Source organism: Peromyscus leucopus, chromosome 11 (assembly GCF_004664715.2).
Source record: "Peromyscus leucopus breed LL Stock chromosome 11, UCI_PerLeu_2.1, whole genome shotgun sequence".
Lineage (NCBI taxonomy): Eukaryota > Metazoa > Chordata > Mammalia > Rodentia > Cricetidae > Peromyscus > Peromyscus leucopus.
In genome coordinates this window covers 3,159,988-3,178,625 of record NC_051072.1, presented here as the reverse complement: position 1 = coordinate 3,178,625, position 18,638 = coordinate 3,159,988, and the positions used below count along the sequence as shown (strand labels likewise).

General features: G+C 41.3%; 1 protein-coding gene across 1 annotated transcript in view; it reads left to right on the top strand.

Annotated features, from left to right (window-relative positions):
• The window catches only part of Ctnnd2 (catenin delta 2), an 874,755-nt gene that overhangs the window by 680,805 nt on the left and 175,312 nt on the right, over positions 1 to 18,638 (top strand). Inside the window, 1 exon segment of the mRNA XM_028882044.2 lies at positions 3,776 to 3,959. Within this exon segment, the coding sequence (XP_028737877.1) occupies positions 3,776 to 3,959 (184 nt within the window).

Below are 18,638 nucleotides of genomic sequence, written 5' to 3'. Positions count from 1 at the left end.
TTAACTTCTAATGGATGCTTTGTGAATTCAGTTTATTCTACAGTTTTTCTGTGTGTTGCAAGTTGGTATCACCCTGGGTAATTTAGAATTATTGGTAAGTTAATATAATGAAATTGCCCAAATCAACTGCAAGAGATGAAATTCCTAGCGCTAAATTGATTACTGTTTTTCAGAGGTATAAATATTTCTCTGCCAGCTACAAGTAGAATGTCTGTAGATTCGGGGCATATAATGCCATTTAAATAGCACTTTTATATTCGCACCTGGATTTATTATTTGTCTTGCATCTGCTATTTTATTCTTTCAGTTCCTTACATCATCTTGCTAGCACTGTAATGCTTTAGAAATGCTTGATGCTCACTGCCTCCTGGCATCCTGCAGGGTCGTATCCTGCAGTTACTCACTCTGCTATTTTGTGGTAACTACCTGGCCAGCGCCTCCTGGGTGCTAGAGCACATTCTGTGTGCTACAGACGCCGAATGCTGAGTGTGTGTTCTGCATTCTTCCAACACTTGAACAAGTGCCTCCTATCTTCTCATGGCTGGGAAGGAATACGAGGACAGATGCATCTTGGTAAACTGAGGAGCAACTTGAGGGAAGAGAAGAAATCCAAAGTGAGGCAAGCCCATTGGACAAAGGGAACGGATGTGAAAGGGATGGAGAGAGACAGCAGGGTGGGAAGGGAAGGAGCTATAACAGACAAAACCCTAGAGCTTAAGAGCTAGAAACAGCAAACATATCTCACGCAATGTCTCAGGGTCAGGGATCCAGGAGCAGCCCCATTGTGTAGCCCTGGCTCTGCAAGATTCAAGTCTCCGTAGACTTGGGTGGCCCTGGAGGACCTGCTTGCAGAGTGGTGCGGTCATGTGATTTGTTTGATGCAGGCCTCCCTCTTCACCACAGCGGCCTGTCTGTGGGCTGCCTGTGGGTCCTGTGGCATGACAGCAGGCTGCACTGCCAGCAAACAGCCCCAGAGGGAAATATGGAAAAAAAAAAAAAAAAAAAAAAGCCACAGTGCTGCGCACTACAGTCTGGTGTGGGCTCTCACAGACCGCCATGCTGCTCTGTTGGCCACAAGAAGTCATCGAGTCCAGCTCTCTCTCCTGTACTCAGGCTTTGGCTGCCCCCTACTTTTTAGGGATGATCAAACAATCTGTGGTCATGTCCTAAACCACCATAGAAAAAAGGAGGAAAGGAAGGACTGGATAATTTGAGCAAAATCCAATTCTCGTTTACTGAGAGAGGAAGATACTTAATTATCTACATGAATCTCGAATCTCTTTCCCTCCAGTGTATTCTTTCCTCCCCACCACACACCTCCATGTGTTTTTGTCAGGACAGCTGTGACCCAACTCTTGTCTAATTTTGACATCTCTCAATATATCAACCATTGTGTCAGCTGTCTCCAGAAAGCACTGATTCAACATTCAAGCTTCTACCTGTATTCAGATAATGGACCCAAGCTCAGATTTTGAGGGCACCCCTTGAATAGTTGTCTGGGTTTCTCCCAGAAGAGTTGTGCCATTGCACCCACTTTCCCCACCCTTCACCTCACACCCAGATTGTCCTTGACTGAGTGAGTCGTGGTCCTCCTTTCAGGAGGTGGACTGTAGGTCTCAGATACTCATGCAGCTACGTGGAAGACTTGGAGATGCAGACCAAGGGCTTTCCTAAGTTCACTGGACTGTAACACACAACAGCATCAGTGTAGAAAGGTAGACTGTGAACTGAGGGATCACCCCGTGCTCAAGTCTGAACTAGTTTAAATCAACTAATAAATTGGCAAGAAAGGTGAAGGAGACAGAGTAGTTCAATGAAGACATCTCCTTCATCTTCTCTCGTCTTATAAAAGATTAGATTAGTCCTTACACTTTCCTTGGATTTTCACTTCTCCCTCCTAACTCTCTTTTAGTCTTTAAAAATAGCAAAAATTAGTTACTATTATCACATAATGGCTTTGGACTCCTATACATTCCTTACATGTAAAAAAAAATGTGTTTTACTATTTAGTTATGTTTGGCTGTGAAATGTCACCTACATTTTAAAACTCTCACTTTCAGACTTCAATTTGTATGTGTTAGTATTTTCAATCAGGAGCTGGTAATGAAAATGCTTATTATCATCTGTCTCCATTGTTTACATACAGTGCACACCAATGCTTTAACATGGCTTTTCTGAAAACATATCCTCAAATACAGAGATTAAATATAATTTATTTTTAATGTTCTTTTTAAAACTGAAGCATCTATTGTTTTGCTATAAAAGTAACATTGTGACACTACAAATGAATGCGGTACACATTTTGACTATTTCAGTGATCAGAATTTAATAAAAGATTTCATCATGAATGAATGAACAACTTTATCTTATTCTTCAAAATGACATAGTATGTTAATATTTCTAGTATCACAAATCAGTCCCACTCAAAACATATTTTCTGCACTTATTGTTTACCATTGAATGTTTTGTATACTCAATTGTAGGAGAATAATGAGAATAAAAGTCACACATAAAGCATATGAAAAATCATTGATACCTTAAAAGGAGGTTGGGTAAACACTTTTCTGGAAAAGACAGGATGACAAGTTTTTTGTGGACGGAAGCAGAGATAATTGTGTCAATGGACAGAAATGGCTGGTTTAAATACATCTGTGTTTGTAGAAACAGGCAAACCAGACCTGTCCTCAAGAGATACCCTGCACTAAAGGCTGGTTTATATATGCCAGACAATTGCCTTCGTGTAAATAAAATTCTCAGTAAATGCTAGTTCTGAAGATAGTTGAAAGTTTATCTCTAAAGTACTTTTTATACAACTGTATAGCTGCTCCTGTAATTAACAATCAGATTTGTGTTATCAATGGCTATATTTGGTAGAGCATGTGGAATGCAAGAATTAACAAAAAAGACTATCAAGAACAATGTTGTGCTCATCTAACACAATAGATGAGATGATATTTCATCTGGTTAAAAGGCCAAGCCCCTTTAACAAGTAATCCGGAAGTTGCTTTATGAAGAGCAAGTCAGTCTTGTCTCTGCATCCCAGCCTAAGCACAGAGGTTTCCTTTTCTTTTATGTCAATTATACAGAACAAAAATAAAATAGGACAATTATTTTAAAAGCATTTTTAAATGGGGACATAGCATAGAAGCTCTGACCTCATCTAGAATTAGTTTTGTTTTAGGTAATTCCTATTTTAAAACCCAAACAAAACATTCTGTGTGGTCAACATTTTTGCCTTTGTTCTGTCTTTATTAATTACTGTTATACTCAATCTCCAACTCTCTGTTGCTCCCTTTTTAAATATATTTTTTATTTTTTTAAGATCATAATATAATCATTTCTCCCTTTCTCTTTCCTCCCTTCAAACCCTTCCATCTATCTACTGACCTTGTTCTCTTTCAAATTTGTGACCTCTTTGTTAACTGTTGAGGACAGGCTCTAAAACACATGTGCTTACCCCCCCTTCTGTGTTTTATATTTATGCAGTGTGTGTGTGTGTGTGTGTGTGTGTGTGTGTGTGTGTGTGTGTGTGTGTGTATACATGCCATAGCATACATGAGGATGTCACAGAACAACATGCAAGAGTCTGGGTCCTAGTCATTGAAGTCAGGTCATCAACCTTGACAGCAAGCATTCTTACCTACTAAGCCACCTTGCTGGCCCAGCCCATACTATTTACTCCTTCCTACCAATGCTGTTATCTCCAGTAAGGAAAACTAGTCGAGATGAGAAAGAGTGGTACCACTCAGTGGCTCTCTTTTTATGTGTCTTACAGGAGTCCTTTGGAACCTCTCATCATGTGATGCACTCAAAATGCCAATCATCCAGGATGCCCTGGCAGTGTTGACCAACGCAGTGATTATCCCTCACTCGGGCTGGGAAAATTCACCTCTTCAGGACGATCGGAAAATACAGCTGCATTCATCACAGGTGCTGCGCAATGCCACTGGGTGCCTAAGGTCAGTCCCTTCCCCTCCTGTAGAGCTCCTGGTGCAGGGACTTCTTCCTGTAACCCTGATGGCTATTTTCCTGAGGACCAGACTGTCTGCCAAGACAGATGTTGGCATGGCAAATAGAAAGCTAAGGGAGAGCGATTCAAGTGGCACTTTCCACAACTCTAGACCCACACAGTGTTCAGCCAAGTTAACTTGCTGTCTTACATCTAGAACAAAACAGAGTTGCATCTCAACCCAAACCAAGTCTTCATTGAAAACAATGGTTTATAATAATCTGATGTGACATTTTACATGTAAAATGACCAGGCAATTGCTTGGGGAGATTCTGTGACAAATGTATAGGGACGTAATTAAATACCGCCAGGAACTACTTTATTCTGATTTTTTCCCCTTAATTCTTTTGCATGATTACAATACTCCATAATTCCTTAGAAATATTTCCTTAACAAGGCCTGCTTTACTTAATGTTTTTCATTCAAATAATTAAAAGAATCATAAGTATATATAATTTTTCTAGTACATTAAAAAACAAATCGCCACATAGCACCACAAAGAAATCTATGTAGTCTTCTTAGAGTTGTCTGTATGCCTTGATTGACTTCTGGGAAAGGAGGTACTAAACATGATAGATGTTCTTCTAAAGTCAACCTGTGCTCCTAGGGAAGGTTTATAGTAAAGTTGGACATTTCTACCAGGTGGGTTAATTATGGGATAGGAGCAAAAGGGTTTGTTAAACATGCCTAATCAAATAATCTCTATTTCAGAGCTAATGTGCAGAATGGCTTCAGCTGGGCTGCCACTGACCTGCAGTTTCTCTAACAGTTGGTCAGTTTCTAGAAGTAGACAGGTCTCTGCTAAGAAGGAACAAAAGCATGTCAATGAGGATTAATGATAACCATCTTACAAATATCTGTACCCCAGCCCTGGCATTAGAGGGCATCTTTACTTGTGTTACTGTGTGTAGAGTAAGGCTCATAGCCAGCTCCTGTGAATATCTTCACATACTTACAGACAGAACAGGAATCCTCTGAACACTTTGCCCCCACCACATGACATACAAACCTTCGCCATGATTTCTCAGGATAGTCTCTACCATCAACCAGATTTACACTTCTCCAAAACTCCCTGTTGTAGCATCCTTTTATAACTTCTTCAATTCTATTATCCTTCGGAGGCCCCGCTCTGCCTTCTGAAGAGCTGTAACTCTTCCAGTACCAACACTGGAGGTACTTCCAACCATCTGCACCTGGTTATCTATCTCAGTTACCTGCATCTATGAAAGTGATCTTCCTCTTTTTGCCTTCTTCTATTTGCAAGGCCCGTGGTCATTAATTAAAAAAAAAAAAAAAAAAACAGCCTGTGGAAGGAGGAGCTGCAGATTTCATTGCAGAGTAACCAGTGAAGACATGTTCAACTCTGCAGATGAAATTCTAAATGACAGCTGCATCATTGCATCTTCATGACATTTGATTCAAAGATGAGAGCATAGCCAATCTAGGTGTGTTCGGCACCTTTGATAATAAAGACGATGGAGAAGTTGGGCCACTACATGTCATGAGACCTTTTCATGAGGCCTCCAGCTGCATTTAAGGTCTGGGATATGACCCTGAATAAGGTGAGGTCAGATCAGAGTGACACCCCATACTTCTCCATGCACAGAGAGGCTCCACCCCTACTGCTTCTGCTTCTGGATGGAAGTTACCACCTCACTGGAAACTTTAAGAGTAGAGGTTGTTAGGTTTAGGAAAAGTATGTTGTAGCCAAGTGAGGATGCAACCAGAGTTGGTGATTTCCCACATTTCTGAGAGTGTTACATGAACTATAAGGCAAAACCCATTTGCATGTAACAAACTTTATTTTTAACTAAACTTCTGACCTACAGGAAGCAGTAAGCTAGTGCCATTCTCATTCTAATGGGATGGCATATCATGCCACACGGATAGTCTCTTTGGACTGGGGGAGTAATATAGTGGCCATCCAAAGTGGTAAAATAAATTCATCAAAGACTCTATGAACAAAAGGTTTCAAGGAGTTTCCATGTTCATGCATCCACGGTTCCCAGAGAATAAGGACAACATACCCAAACAGTTGTCCATGTCTGACGTCACAGAAGTTTCAGGGTTTCCTGTTATGAGTAATTAGCACTTTTGCTCTTCTCAGCAGCTCCTGGATCTTTATTCCCATTAAAGAAATCACTTCCTGCGATGCTTCTGCCTTTTATCACTTTGATCCCATGAGCCTTTGCTAAGTGACAGCAGTGTGCCAGGGAGTGACCTGGGACACAGAGATCCCCACCACAGCTCCTGACATACAGTAACTCTTAACCCAGCAAAAGGGAGGGATATGAACCCAATCGACCCTAACACAGTACTGCACTGTCAGGTGAATTCAGTGATAGTACCGGAGGAAAATTCTGTATTATTTTGTATCAAGATTTGAATACATATAGATTTTTGGAATCCAGTGAGAGTTCTGGATCCAGGTCTCCATAAATACCAAACTGAGGGCTGGAGAGATGGCTCAGCTGTTAAAGGCTAGGCTCACAACCAAAAAAAATATAAATACCATACTGAGTCTTGCTTTCTTTGTCAGCACTAGGTCAAACCCAGGCCTTATATATGCTAGACCGGAGATCAACCACTGAGCTGCATCCCTGACCCTGTACACAGTTTATTCTCCTACTTTTGTAAGTTATGTTTACTTAGGCTATAGGGCCACTCCTGACATTTGACCCACACCCTGAGTCTTCTGCAGACCATTTCCATTTGACTGTATCAAGAGGATGTATAGGGTCCTATGGTAAGATTGTAAATCTCCTGAAATAGCATGTAACAACCAGCCTACCAATGAATAGGCCACGGAGTCCTAGGTGTTGGTTCATTTAATTTCCTGTCAATGTTTTTGAGGCAGGATCTTCCTCTGCCATCCAAGCCAGCCTAGTACCTGCTTGTGGTGATCTTGCTTCTGCCTCCTCAGTGCTGGGAATTCAGCATATACTATCATGCTCCACCTTAAGTTCTTGGTTAGCATTTACTGAGTGGTACTTACCTAGCCAATAGCCATTTCGCCTTTAAACGTCAGTTGTTTCTTCTCTGCCCTTCCTGACTTTCCATCCTCAGTCTTGAGGTCTTTCTGTGGTTGCATGTGAGCTGTGTCCCTACAGTCCTGTGCAGGAAGCGTGGTCCACTCTCTGGAGATGTAGAAAGGTGGGGGCACCTTTGGAGATGGGATGTGGCTGGTTCTTGGGGTGTTGTCTTCAGAAGAAACAGCTACAGCTCCTGGCTGGATCCCTGAGACAGAGCCTCATAAAGAGTAACTGGAATCCCATCCTGCTCCTGGTTCCTTCCACCCTCTCCTCCCATGGTGATAGACCTGCCTTGAGGCCCTCACGAGAGAACAAGAAGAAAGCATCACCTGACATTGCTCTCTGAGCCACCAAAACTCAAAATCATATGTTTTTCTAGAGCCTTGGACAGTTGCCCCAACAAGTTCCATCTTAAATCTTCATTTAGAACCATGGATGCTCTTGAAAAAATACGTGTGTGTGTGTGTGTGTGTGTGTGTGTGTGTGTGTGTGTGTGTGTGTGTATTAGGAATATCCTAGTCACTCATGTCAGATTCCTCTATTCTGTGACTGAAAAGTTTAAGATGAGTTGATATTTTTAGGCTTGTTTCTGAAACTGCAGTTTAGGAATGCATAAATGAAATGAAATAGAAAGGGAAATAAAACTATTTTCCTGTCACAGGATTTTCTAACCTAGTATAGCAAATGACAGGTAAAAGTAAATATATCGGACCACTTCTAGCCGTCATTACTCTTGACTTTGTTCGTAGTAGCGTAGTTCAGACTTGTTTCTGTTACTCCAGGAAAAGAAACAAGGCTAGGAATTTAAGCAGTTACTATTTTTTTCACCATTCTACATTTCAGAGATGAATGCAAGCTTAATAATGTAAGCCACACTGCTCCTCACTGTCCAAAATTTGCTCAGCAGAGAAAAATTCAAGTAAAATAAGTTTAATTTTATGAAGCCAAAATCTGAATGTCCAGAGCCACATTTCCTCAGGCAACCCATGGTCTTTGTCAACAGTCTAGGCTCTCGTGTGTCCCTCAGCAGTAGATGCTGCAGCGCCTCCATGGTGGCCACCTCTCTCTCCATCCTGACTCACAGAATCCTCTACAGAGCAGGGCCCCTGGCCTCTGCCTTCCTTATGAGGAAAGAATCGTCTCCTGTGGACACAGCCAAAAGTTAAGCACAGATGATATGTAAAATGAAGACTCAATACCCTTCATCCTTTTCCATTTCAAATTCATTTTGGGTAGGAAATGGAATTTTTCTCAGGCAGATCCATCTGTTTGCCCCTGAAATACCTATTTATCACTGATAAAATAAAATAGAAATGGGGGCAGAGAGAGCTCTCAAAGTTTGCTGAAGGAATGAGTTCATAACAAATGGCAGTCGCTGGATCATGGGATGGGATAGAGGGCCTTAGAATCATGAGTCATCAAGATGCAGGGCCGAGTAAAACTTATCTCTCACTGCCTCACCATGTCTACCTTCCTCATCCCAACTTCAGTCACATTTGTTCATGCCCATTTCCTCCTATTTTATAATTCCATCTTCTGTTCCAACTCTGCTGTGTCCAAACTTTATTTTAAATAAAAACCATTTTAAAATATTGTCCAAAACAAATGTGACAAAATGCTAGAAAGGCTTGGGACATAAATCCGAATGAAATTATTCTGTTAGTCTTTTTCTTCTTCCTTTCATGATTAAGAACTCCTCTGGGGAAATGACTTCATGCAGACAGGGTTAGACCTAGGAATAGATTTGGGTTTGTACTGATGACTGTTTTGTTGAGCACCATGTAATCAAATGTGTCCCTTAACCTTTGGCCATTATAATAATCACCTTCAGCTGAAAACATGTATTAACAGACTGCATGAGGCCAGATCCGATCACTCTATGAGCAAGTTCTTGCTAGTCAGGGTCAGTGTCGTGGCCGAAGTAAACTTTCCTCCAAACTCTGTGTCCATCTGTAACCTTGGCAGGTGACCTTTCTTGGAAGTAATGTCTTTGGCGATCTGATTAGGGTGGACCTGTGTGTGTGTGTGTAATAGTGCCCTTTTAAGGAGAGATGTACGGAAGGGAAGACCTGGGAAACAGACAGATATGAGAGGGAGGCAGATACGTGCTAAGGAACACTGAGGATGCCTAAAACCCACCGTAGGAAAGGCTCCGTAGAGCCTTCAGTGTGAGCCTGGCCCTGCGGACACCTGGATTTTGGACTTCTAGCCTCTACAATCCTGAGAGGGTGCATTTCTGGTGTTTTAAACCATGAGTTTTCTGAGACTCTGCTCTGGCATACCAGAAAAGAAATGCATCTTCCCTAGTTGGAAACAGAGGGCCCTGCAGAGCAAGGGGGCACCTGAGGACACAGAATGGGAAGGAAAATGAGTAAACCATTGCTCCAAAACAGTCCTCACAAACTGGGACAGAATGACCAGAGGGGAACTTGGTTTTGTCTGTGTGTAAAACCGATTGCCTCTATAGCCCAGGTAAGGAATGAAGGCATTGCCTATGCAGGGGTGAGGTCAGCATGTCAGGTGTAATTGCCTCAGAGTAAGGAGGTGTAACTGCAACCCTCTCACTAGGTGTGTATGAAGTGAGAGGCTTCCTGGATGGGTGTGTGACTTCTGTGTGCCCTGTTCTTGCTCAGGAGCCTTTCTTCACTTTCTCTCCCGACTCTGAGTCAGCTTCAGCACACGGCTTGGATTTATGGAAGGCTCTGTGCAGCCAGAAGTCATTCTAGGTTCCTATACAGGGAAAGTGACACAATACATGCATCATTTCCATAGCTCACTCCAGCAGCTGTGTGCAGCATGAATGCTTCCTGAATTTCCTGAGAAAGATGGCTGTGTTTCCCATTTAAAACATATAAATCAATACCCTGAAGATCCTTGGCATGGCCATAATCATCATTTCAAAATGAGCTGTAAGTAAAACCTTGATAAGGAGCCCTTTTTTCTCACCTTTAATCCAGCAACTGGCTCAATAAGACAACTCAGACACGTTACTCTGTGGCTGTGCTGCATTTCGTCATGGGTGCTTAGGACTTTATCAGCAGTGGGAGTGTGTGCATAAGGCTGGCTTTGTTAACTTCCACGGCTCCTTTGCCCATGCCACCAAGTCGTTTATTTATTTTTATTATTCTATTCCCACTACAGCATCTTGTCCTGAAGGACAACAATATACCACCCTAATTTTTCTCATCTATCTTTGTGTACACAGAATGTTATTAAGCCTGTCAAAGGAGCTGCACTGTGCCTGTGCTTATGAGCATAATTAAACTCAGACCCTCAATTAGTCATTTTAACCCATATAATGGATGAGCGCTTGGTCCCACAGTGCCACTAATTCTAGAGTGACCTTGAGAAAACCCATCGCAAAATAATGCTAATGATAGTCACACCATGGCTAGAAGGCTGTGAGGACATTATTTTATCCAGTTTACTCTTGCGTTAGCCACAGGTAAGAAGAGGAAAAAAATTACTATTTTTATAATAAGATCATGCCAGTTTTATCCACCTATTCAGATGAATGTTCTGTTTTAATATTTTATTTAGTATCCATACATGCATATAATGTGCTTGCATCAAATCTACCCTACCCCCTGTAGTCAGAAGTTTCTCTGGTCCCACCCAACCCCATGGTCAGGATGAATCTCTCCCACCTGTGTCCCTCTTGGTCCCAAGTAAACACACAGAGGCTTATATTATTTACAAACTGTATGGCCTATGGGTCTGGCTTCTTGCTAGCTCGCTCTTATAACTCAGCTCAGCCCATTTCTATTGATCTATGCATTGCCACGTGGCTTTGTGGCTAACCGGTATTTTCACACCTTGCTTCTTCTGGCGGCAGCTGGCAGTGTCTGCCCCAGTCTCTCCTTTTCTCCTCCTCTCTCTCCAGTTCGAATGTCCCACCTCACCTTATTCTGCCTCGCCATTAGCCAAACAGCTTTATTTATCAACCAATCAGAGCAACACTTATTCACAGCAAGACATCCCACAGCATTTCCCCTTTTTGAGTAATCAAAAAGGAAGGTTTTAACTTTAACATAGTAAATTTACATGTAATAGAACAGTTACGAAGCAAGAATTACAGTTACAATACCTAGTCTATTTATATTTGGCAAAGTTAAAGAAAATATTCTATCATCTATCCTATATTTGTGAGTCTAAAGTTTCATATCTAATTTACATTTATCATAAACAAGGAAAATTATAACTATCTAGTCTTCAACTATATCAAAGACCTCAGAAGGATATAATATTACCTAAGTACGCAGGAAGTGCATTGTAAGCAACTTCCAAAAATCTAGAATGACAGAGACACCTGGCTGCCTAGACAGTCACCCAAAGTTCCTCTGCAGCATTGGGGCATCTGTCTTCAGCCTATGGGCCTAGAGTGTCTTGGTTGCTTTTCCTTGTGTCCTGTAGAATGTCTGGCAGTTTCTTCTGTGAAGCAGGAATCTGAAGGACCATTTCACCTTGTTTTGGCAAAATCAGTCATTTTGCTATGGGTCCTGTATGGTCAGATTATATACCATATTATCAAGCAGTCCAGGCACAAGCAGTTTATTACCCAAATGGCCAGTTTTTCCAAGAAGAAGATAAATTCTATATGGAGTGTCTTTGATGTCCATCTTTCTCTTTGAAGTAAATTGATGCTGCCAGGAGCAGATGTTTCTCACTGTCCAGAAAAGTTTAAGTTTTTTAAAACATTTTAAATGCCATATTCTGTGAGTCTTTGAAGTATTTGAAGATTACCTACTTAATTGAAATATATCTATGTATACCTAGAAAACTTAACTAACATGACTGTAAGTTTGAATATGATAGAAGACTAATTATTAATCTGTATTTCTTAATTATACATTATAATTTTAAATGAGTTGCAAAGACATAATATCTTAAATAAGAGTAGAAATATATATACAGTATAACAAAATTAACTTTAAATTTGTATCAATAAACTAAAATCCATAGCAATGTAAAACATTTCAAACAAGTTGTTGCTCTTTAAAAGTAGATTCAATAATCTACTCTTTCAGCCTATCATATCTATATCATATTCTCCTTTTTTGTTTTAGAAATAGATTGACTTTGTTAAAGTTAAAACCTTTGTGTTTTTATTAGAAAAAAAAGGGGAAATGCTGTGGGATGTCTCTCTGTACACTGTGAATATGTGTTGCTCTGATTGGTTGATAAATAAAGCTGGATTGGCCTATGGCAGGGCAGGATGGAGCCAGGCAGGAAAATCCAAGAGAGATAATGAAAGGAGAAAGGAGAGTTCCAAGGAGCAACATGTAATGGGATGCAGTTAAAGCCACGGAACACGTGGTGATACATAGATGTGTAGAAATGGGTTAATTTAAGATGAAAGAGCTAGCTAGTGAGAAGCCTGCCATAGGCCATACAGTTGGTAATTAATGTAAGCCTCTGAGTGATTATTATATAAGTGGCTGTGGGACCTTAGGGCTGGGCGGGACACAGAAAAACTTCCAGCCACACCCCTCCCCCATTCTTTTCCCTCTCATCCCTCTCTTGTCTTCCTCACCACTTTTACCTCCCATTTCATGTGCTCTCTTTTGAAATTCATTAAGTCCATTTAATGCTACCTGTATGTGTATGGATTGGGACCACCTACTAGAGTATGGAGAGCCTCTCGAGGCTCACATCCCTGAAAAATGCTGCACTCCTCTGTGGGTGTGAAGACAAGAACTTACTGTGCCGTTTAATGTATGTTCATTTCACATAATAACACTACAATGTTCTCCCCGAGTCCTATGATCTAGTCCTTTGGGGCCTAGTTAGTGGTTCCAGGGGTTCCATCTTGTAAACTGGTCTTTAAATCCAACCACAAAGTAACTGGCTGCTCCTATAACAATTATACCACAGTTACACCAGTGGTCACTATGTTGGCGGGCTAGTTTTTACTATAATGCAGGGTTCATAGCTAGGTTCTGCTGTTGAATTATCTCCCTTAGTAGCATTCAAAGAACCTTCCAGTACTACAAAAGAGGACCAGTAGGATTGAACCTTCATATTTTGAAAGTGTTGGATGTTGAACTCTGGGGTGGCTTGCCCATCTGGACAAGGATATTGGGCATGTGCCAGCTGCATGGAGCACTCTGTACCTGGTGCTTGGAATGGAAAAGGACTCTTTCACTGAGTAGTATACAGAGGTGCTGCACATAGTTTGTTCCCCCTCTGTCTTTTCTACACCTGGACTTCAGGCTGCGGCATCTCCTCACTGGTTGTTTCTCAGTGACTAGAGGGTCTAAGTGTAGATGTGACAGAGCTTTCTTGAGTCATGCCTCAGCATGAAGGTCATCCAAGTTGAGGACACAGAAGTCACTGGGGCAGAACTAGGGAGTCTGAGAGCTCATTAGACTAAGTGGTTGCTGCCTGTCTAGCAGCCACGTTGGTAACAGGGCTGTGCACCCCACCACTTGCAGCCCACATCCCTTAGCACAGTCAGCAGAAAGTAGAAATATTTATACTTGCTCAGCTGCTGTATCAAAGTGTCATGGATGTGTGACTTGAGTCACTGGATCTGGGTCCTCACAGCTGTGTGGCAGAATTCAGATATCAAAGTGTCAATGGGCATGATCCTCTAAGGGCTCTCTCCTGAACAGCAGACCTCTGTCATGCACAGGCTCTTCCTGTGGTCTTCTCTCAGGGATCTGTACCCAAATTTTATTTTCTTTTAAGAACACCAGTCAGATGTGGCTAAGACCAAAGACTTTCTTTTCTAAGCAGATTTCCTCATTTTAAAGTCACTGCCTTTGAATACTGTCGCATCCTGGGAAGGAGTAGGGCTCTAAGTTAAGAATTCACTTTGAATTTCAGACAGACACACCTCAGGCTATGGTAATGCTAAAACAGTTGGATTTTTCTGTTTAGTCCTGTTTTAGAAAATACTGTGGGTTTTTTTTCTCCTTTAAAAATAAGCACAGAAAAAAATGGGGTTAGTTATGGCATGTTCATGCATGCTTTTTTTCTTTGTTTCTCCATTCTCCTTCCATGGCCCTCTTCTCCCTCTTGCCTACCACCTGCTGGTCCCCTTTTCTCTTACCAGAAGCTCCCATTCCCCAAGTTCCCATCATCACATGTATTCTATTACCATCTTTCTTCTCCTTCCTCTTGTGTCATGGTCCCCTCCCTGCCCTATGGCAACACTATAAACATACATGTGCCTATATAAAAAATTTAAAATCTAGGCTCTGCGTATGAGAAAAAAACATATTTATTAGTCTTTCTGGGCCTGAGATAGGCAAATCTCATGGTTTTTTTTTTTTTTTCAGGCTGAATAAAATTGCATTGTGTATATGTACCATATTTGTTCATTAATCTGTTGATTGATGTCTAGGCTGGCTCTGTTTCCTACAGGCAGGTATCTCTGTGCCCAGAAGTGATGTAACTATATCATATCGCTCTAGTTTCAAGGTTTGGAGAACTATCCGTACAGACTTCCGCAATTTTCAGTTTACATCCCACCAGCAGTGAAAAAGCATTCCTCTTTCCTCATACCCCCACCGGTATTCCTTGTCATTTGTTTTCTTGATGTTACCCAATTTGACTGGGATGAGATGGACTCTCACAGGAGTTTTAATTTGTATTATTCTAGTGACTAAAGATAACTAGCTACTTTTTAAAAATATTGATTGATTGGTCACTTGTCTATCATATGTACTAAGAACTGTCTGTTTATTGCATTGATTGTCCGCTTATTAGTTGGCAGTTGTGTTTTTATTTGGAGTGTTTAATTTTTGCAGTTCTTTATGTGTTCTGTATGTTAACTCCCTGTCTGAAGTACAGCTGGCCAAGGTTTTCTCACACCTGGTAGATGGTCTGCTCACCCTGCTGATCAGATACCTCCCCTCACCCTTACTGTGCAGAAGGATTTTGATTTCATGGGATGTGAAATGAGAGTTTGTCAGTTCTGGGAGTAATGTCCTGTGCTTTAGAGTCCTTGTCAGAGGTTCATGCCTATGCTTAAATCTTGAAGTATATTTCCTGTTTTCCTTGAGCAGTTTCAGCATTTCAGGTTGTCAATTAAGTCTATGATACATTTTTATGATTTTTCATGTGTGTGTGTGTGTGTGTGTGTGTGTGTGTGTGTGTGTGTTGCGCGTGTGCATGTGCACACATGTGTAGAATGATATCTATTTTCATTCCTTAGCAGTGTATATCAAGTGTTGCCAACTCCATTTGTTGAAAAGGCCGTATTTTTTCATGTGTATTCTTTTTACACACTCATGTAAAAATGATATGGTTGTAGCCATGTAGGCTTATTTCTGGGTATTCTACTTTATTCTATCCTCTAAATATCTGTTTGTGCTAATATCATCCTGTGGTTGTAGAGTATAATTTGAGACCAGTTATTGTGATACCTCCAGCATTATACCTTTTGCTTACAATTGCTTTGGCTATGTGGAGTCTTTTCTATTTGTATATGAATTTTACAATCTTTCTTTCTAAGTATGAGAAGAATGTCTTAGAATTTTCATGAAGAATACATTGGATCTGTACAGTCCTCTTGGACATACAGCCATTTATTTGCTCATTATTAATTTGAACATTCTATTAGCAAAGAAACTCTTAGCATCACCAAGTGGTTTCTTTCATTTCAATTTCCAATGCCTTGAAGTCCTCATTGTATACATCTTTTACATTTGTTAGGTTTATTCCTAAGTGTTTTTAAGCTATTGTAAGTGAGCTATTTTCCTAATTTTTTTTCTTAGCAGGTTCATGATCATATGTAAAAAAGCTATCAATTTTTGTATGTTGATTGTATATCTTTCAAACTTGGTGAAAAGTATTTATCTGAGCTCTGTATTTTTGGTGGAGTCTGTGAGTTCTGTTAAGTATAAATCACATTATCTACCAGTAGGGATGAGTTGTCTTTTTCCCTACTTGTATTTGCTTTTTCTCTCATATATTTTTCTGGCTGAGATTCAAGCACTATGCTGTAAGAGCAGAAAGAGCAGATACTCGTGCCTATTCTAGACTTAGAGGAAATCTCAGATTCCTCTATTGAATATAATGTTGGTCATTTTCTCATGCACAGCTCTCTTATGTGTATGTATTTTCCATCTGTTCTTATTTCCTAAGCCATGTTGAATACTTTCAGATTCCTTTTCTGGGTCTGTTGAGAAGATCATGTGACTTCTGTCCTTAAGTCTATTTATATCATGTGCTACGTTTATTGATTTACATATGTTGAACCAAATCTTTTAATTTATGGATCATCAAATTAATTGGTCTGTAGTGTTCTTTTGTTGTTGTTGTTAGGTCTTTATCTAGTTTTGGCATTAGGAGAATTTTGGTTTTGTAAAAGGATTTTGATGGTGTTCTTTCCCTGTACATTTTTCAAAATAGTTTGAGAAGTATTGATCTTAGGTCTCCCTCAAAAGTTTGGAAAATGGGCATCTCTCTGATGGAGGTCAGGCCCTAGCAAGAGCTTAGCGCTGTCGCTGTCATTCTGCTAGATTGACAAGCCACCAAACTGCCTTTAAACATCTTTTAACTTTGTTTTTGGTATTTTTTATTATTAAGAAATTCTCTATTCATTTTACATACCAACCACAGATCCCCCTCTCCTCCCCCCTCCCACCCCCACCCCCCAGCCTATTAGTTGATCTTTGAGAGTCTCAGGAGGATGAAAAGCCCTTCCATCCACCCTAGTTTGCCCTTGTATGATTAGGACACTGTTCCAGGTTGCACAGCACATCCCCTGTGATCCCCTGGAACTCATCCAGGCACTAGCCCAAGAGGGTGTGTTGCCATCTTTGGTGAACATCTCACTTTGGCATCTCTCTCCAGCTCCTATCATACTTCAGCCAGTTCCCCATGAGTACCTTACCCAGCCTCTTGTCACATTTCAATAGCCCAGACCTTCTCTCTGGCTTGTGTGTCCCCTGCCCAAGAAAGCATTTCACTGGCGACAGTATGGCATAGCCAGTTGTCAGCAGCCTGGCTTCTTCTTTCTATAGAAAGTCCACCTCCGCGTAAAATTTTGCTTCCTTTAGATCTTTTGCGTCTATGGATGAAAGCCATTGTGTTTCCATCCTAACCTTTCTGAGACATTGCTCAGATGCTTCCTATACCCTGCCAAGACACCTCGAATGCTGAAATGGTGGCAAATAACCTTTGATAGATCCAAAGTTTGGTATAGCAAAATCATGCTGACCAGCATGTAGTATATTTAATTCATTATACAATATAAACAAAATGCTTATTTTATGACCCAAGTAAAAATAGCTACTATTAGCTTTTAGGTCGTATTTCCAAGGGGTAGTGATCATAAACCCAGGCTGTAAAAATGTTCTGTGCACAGGTTTCCTTGTTCATTTCCTTACCCCAGGAGATGAAGCTGGAGCTTGACACTGTGGTAGAGTGTGAAGCAGGAATTCTCAGCTGATTCTACTTTATCCAGAAGTTAAGGCTTATGAAGAGATGTCTTCAAGCCAGTTAGCAAAGGAGGGAGTCACATTGTGTGACACCAGACCTAGGCTCCTCACTCTGCATGCAAGACAGAGACAAGCAAGCCCTCTCTCCAATACACCTCTGTTTATTTATGGTGAGACAGATATGCTGGCACAGTCCAGATTCCTCTAAAATCATCTGAAGGAAATTGGCAGTTCATGTAAGGTATTTACTCAGTGGCCACACCTCTGAGGAAAAATGGACAGAGGAACGAGGAGAGCCACCAAAGCATGGTTGAGATTTCCCTCAAATAAAAAAAAAATAAGGAAGGGAGGCAGGAAGAGGGAGAGGAAGGAGTGAGGCAAAGAGGCGGGCACTGAAATGTCAGACTGACAGAACCCATCAAGCCACTGCAGAGGTCTTTAGCCCAATCATCCTTCACAGGACCGAAGTCTCCTGTGTAGGAGCTGGCCTTGTGGATGCTGCTAAGATCTCTCAGTCACTGGCTCCAGCATACATGGGAAATGATGCCATAGCGTGAAGGATTTCAGGGCATGGCAGCCAGGGCCTATCAGTCAGTGACACTCGTTCATTTGTAATCTAGCAGTGGACTCTCCTGGAGCCTACACGAGCACTTTCATCCTCTGTAGACTAACTGCATGGAGTGCCAGTGCACAGTCCGGAAGTTGCCTGGGGGAATCCAGACCAGAGGAGTGAGCTATATCAACCGAAAGCCTGGTTCTCCCTGTCAGTGTTCCTTTGGGTATCCTTCCTGTACCAGGCCACAGAGTGTGCGCTGTGGTCATTCTGGTGAGCAAATGGCAGTGTCCACAGGATTAGCAGCAGATAGCCATGCCTGTCTGTCCTGAGGTAGGCAAATGGATGAATTTTCTCTAATTAACCCATCATAAGACAATAGTCTCTCTCTCTCTCTCTCTCTCTCTCTCTCTCTCTCTCTCTCTCTCTCTCTCTCTCTCTCTCTCTGTGTGTGTGTGTGTGTGTGTGTGTGCGTGCTTGTGTTTTTCTGTGTACCTGTATGCACGTATAGGCTACAAGTCAATGTTAAGCGTCTTCCTCAGTTTCTTCCCACCTTATGTTTTGAAACAAGACCAGCTGGCCAGCAAGCCCCATGAATCTTCGTGTCTTTCCCCCGTGGCTGTGATTATAGACACACACTGCCATTCTTGGTT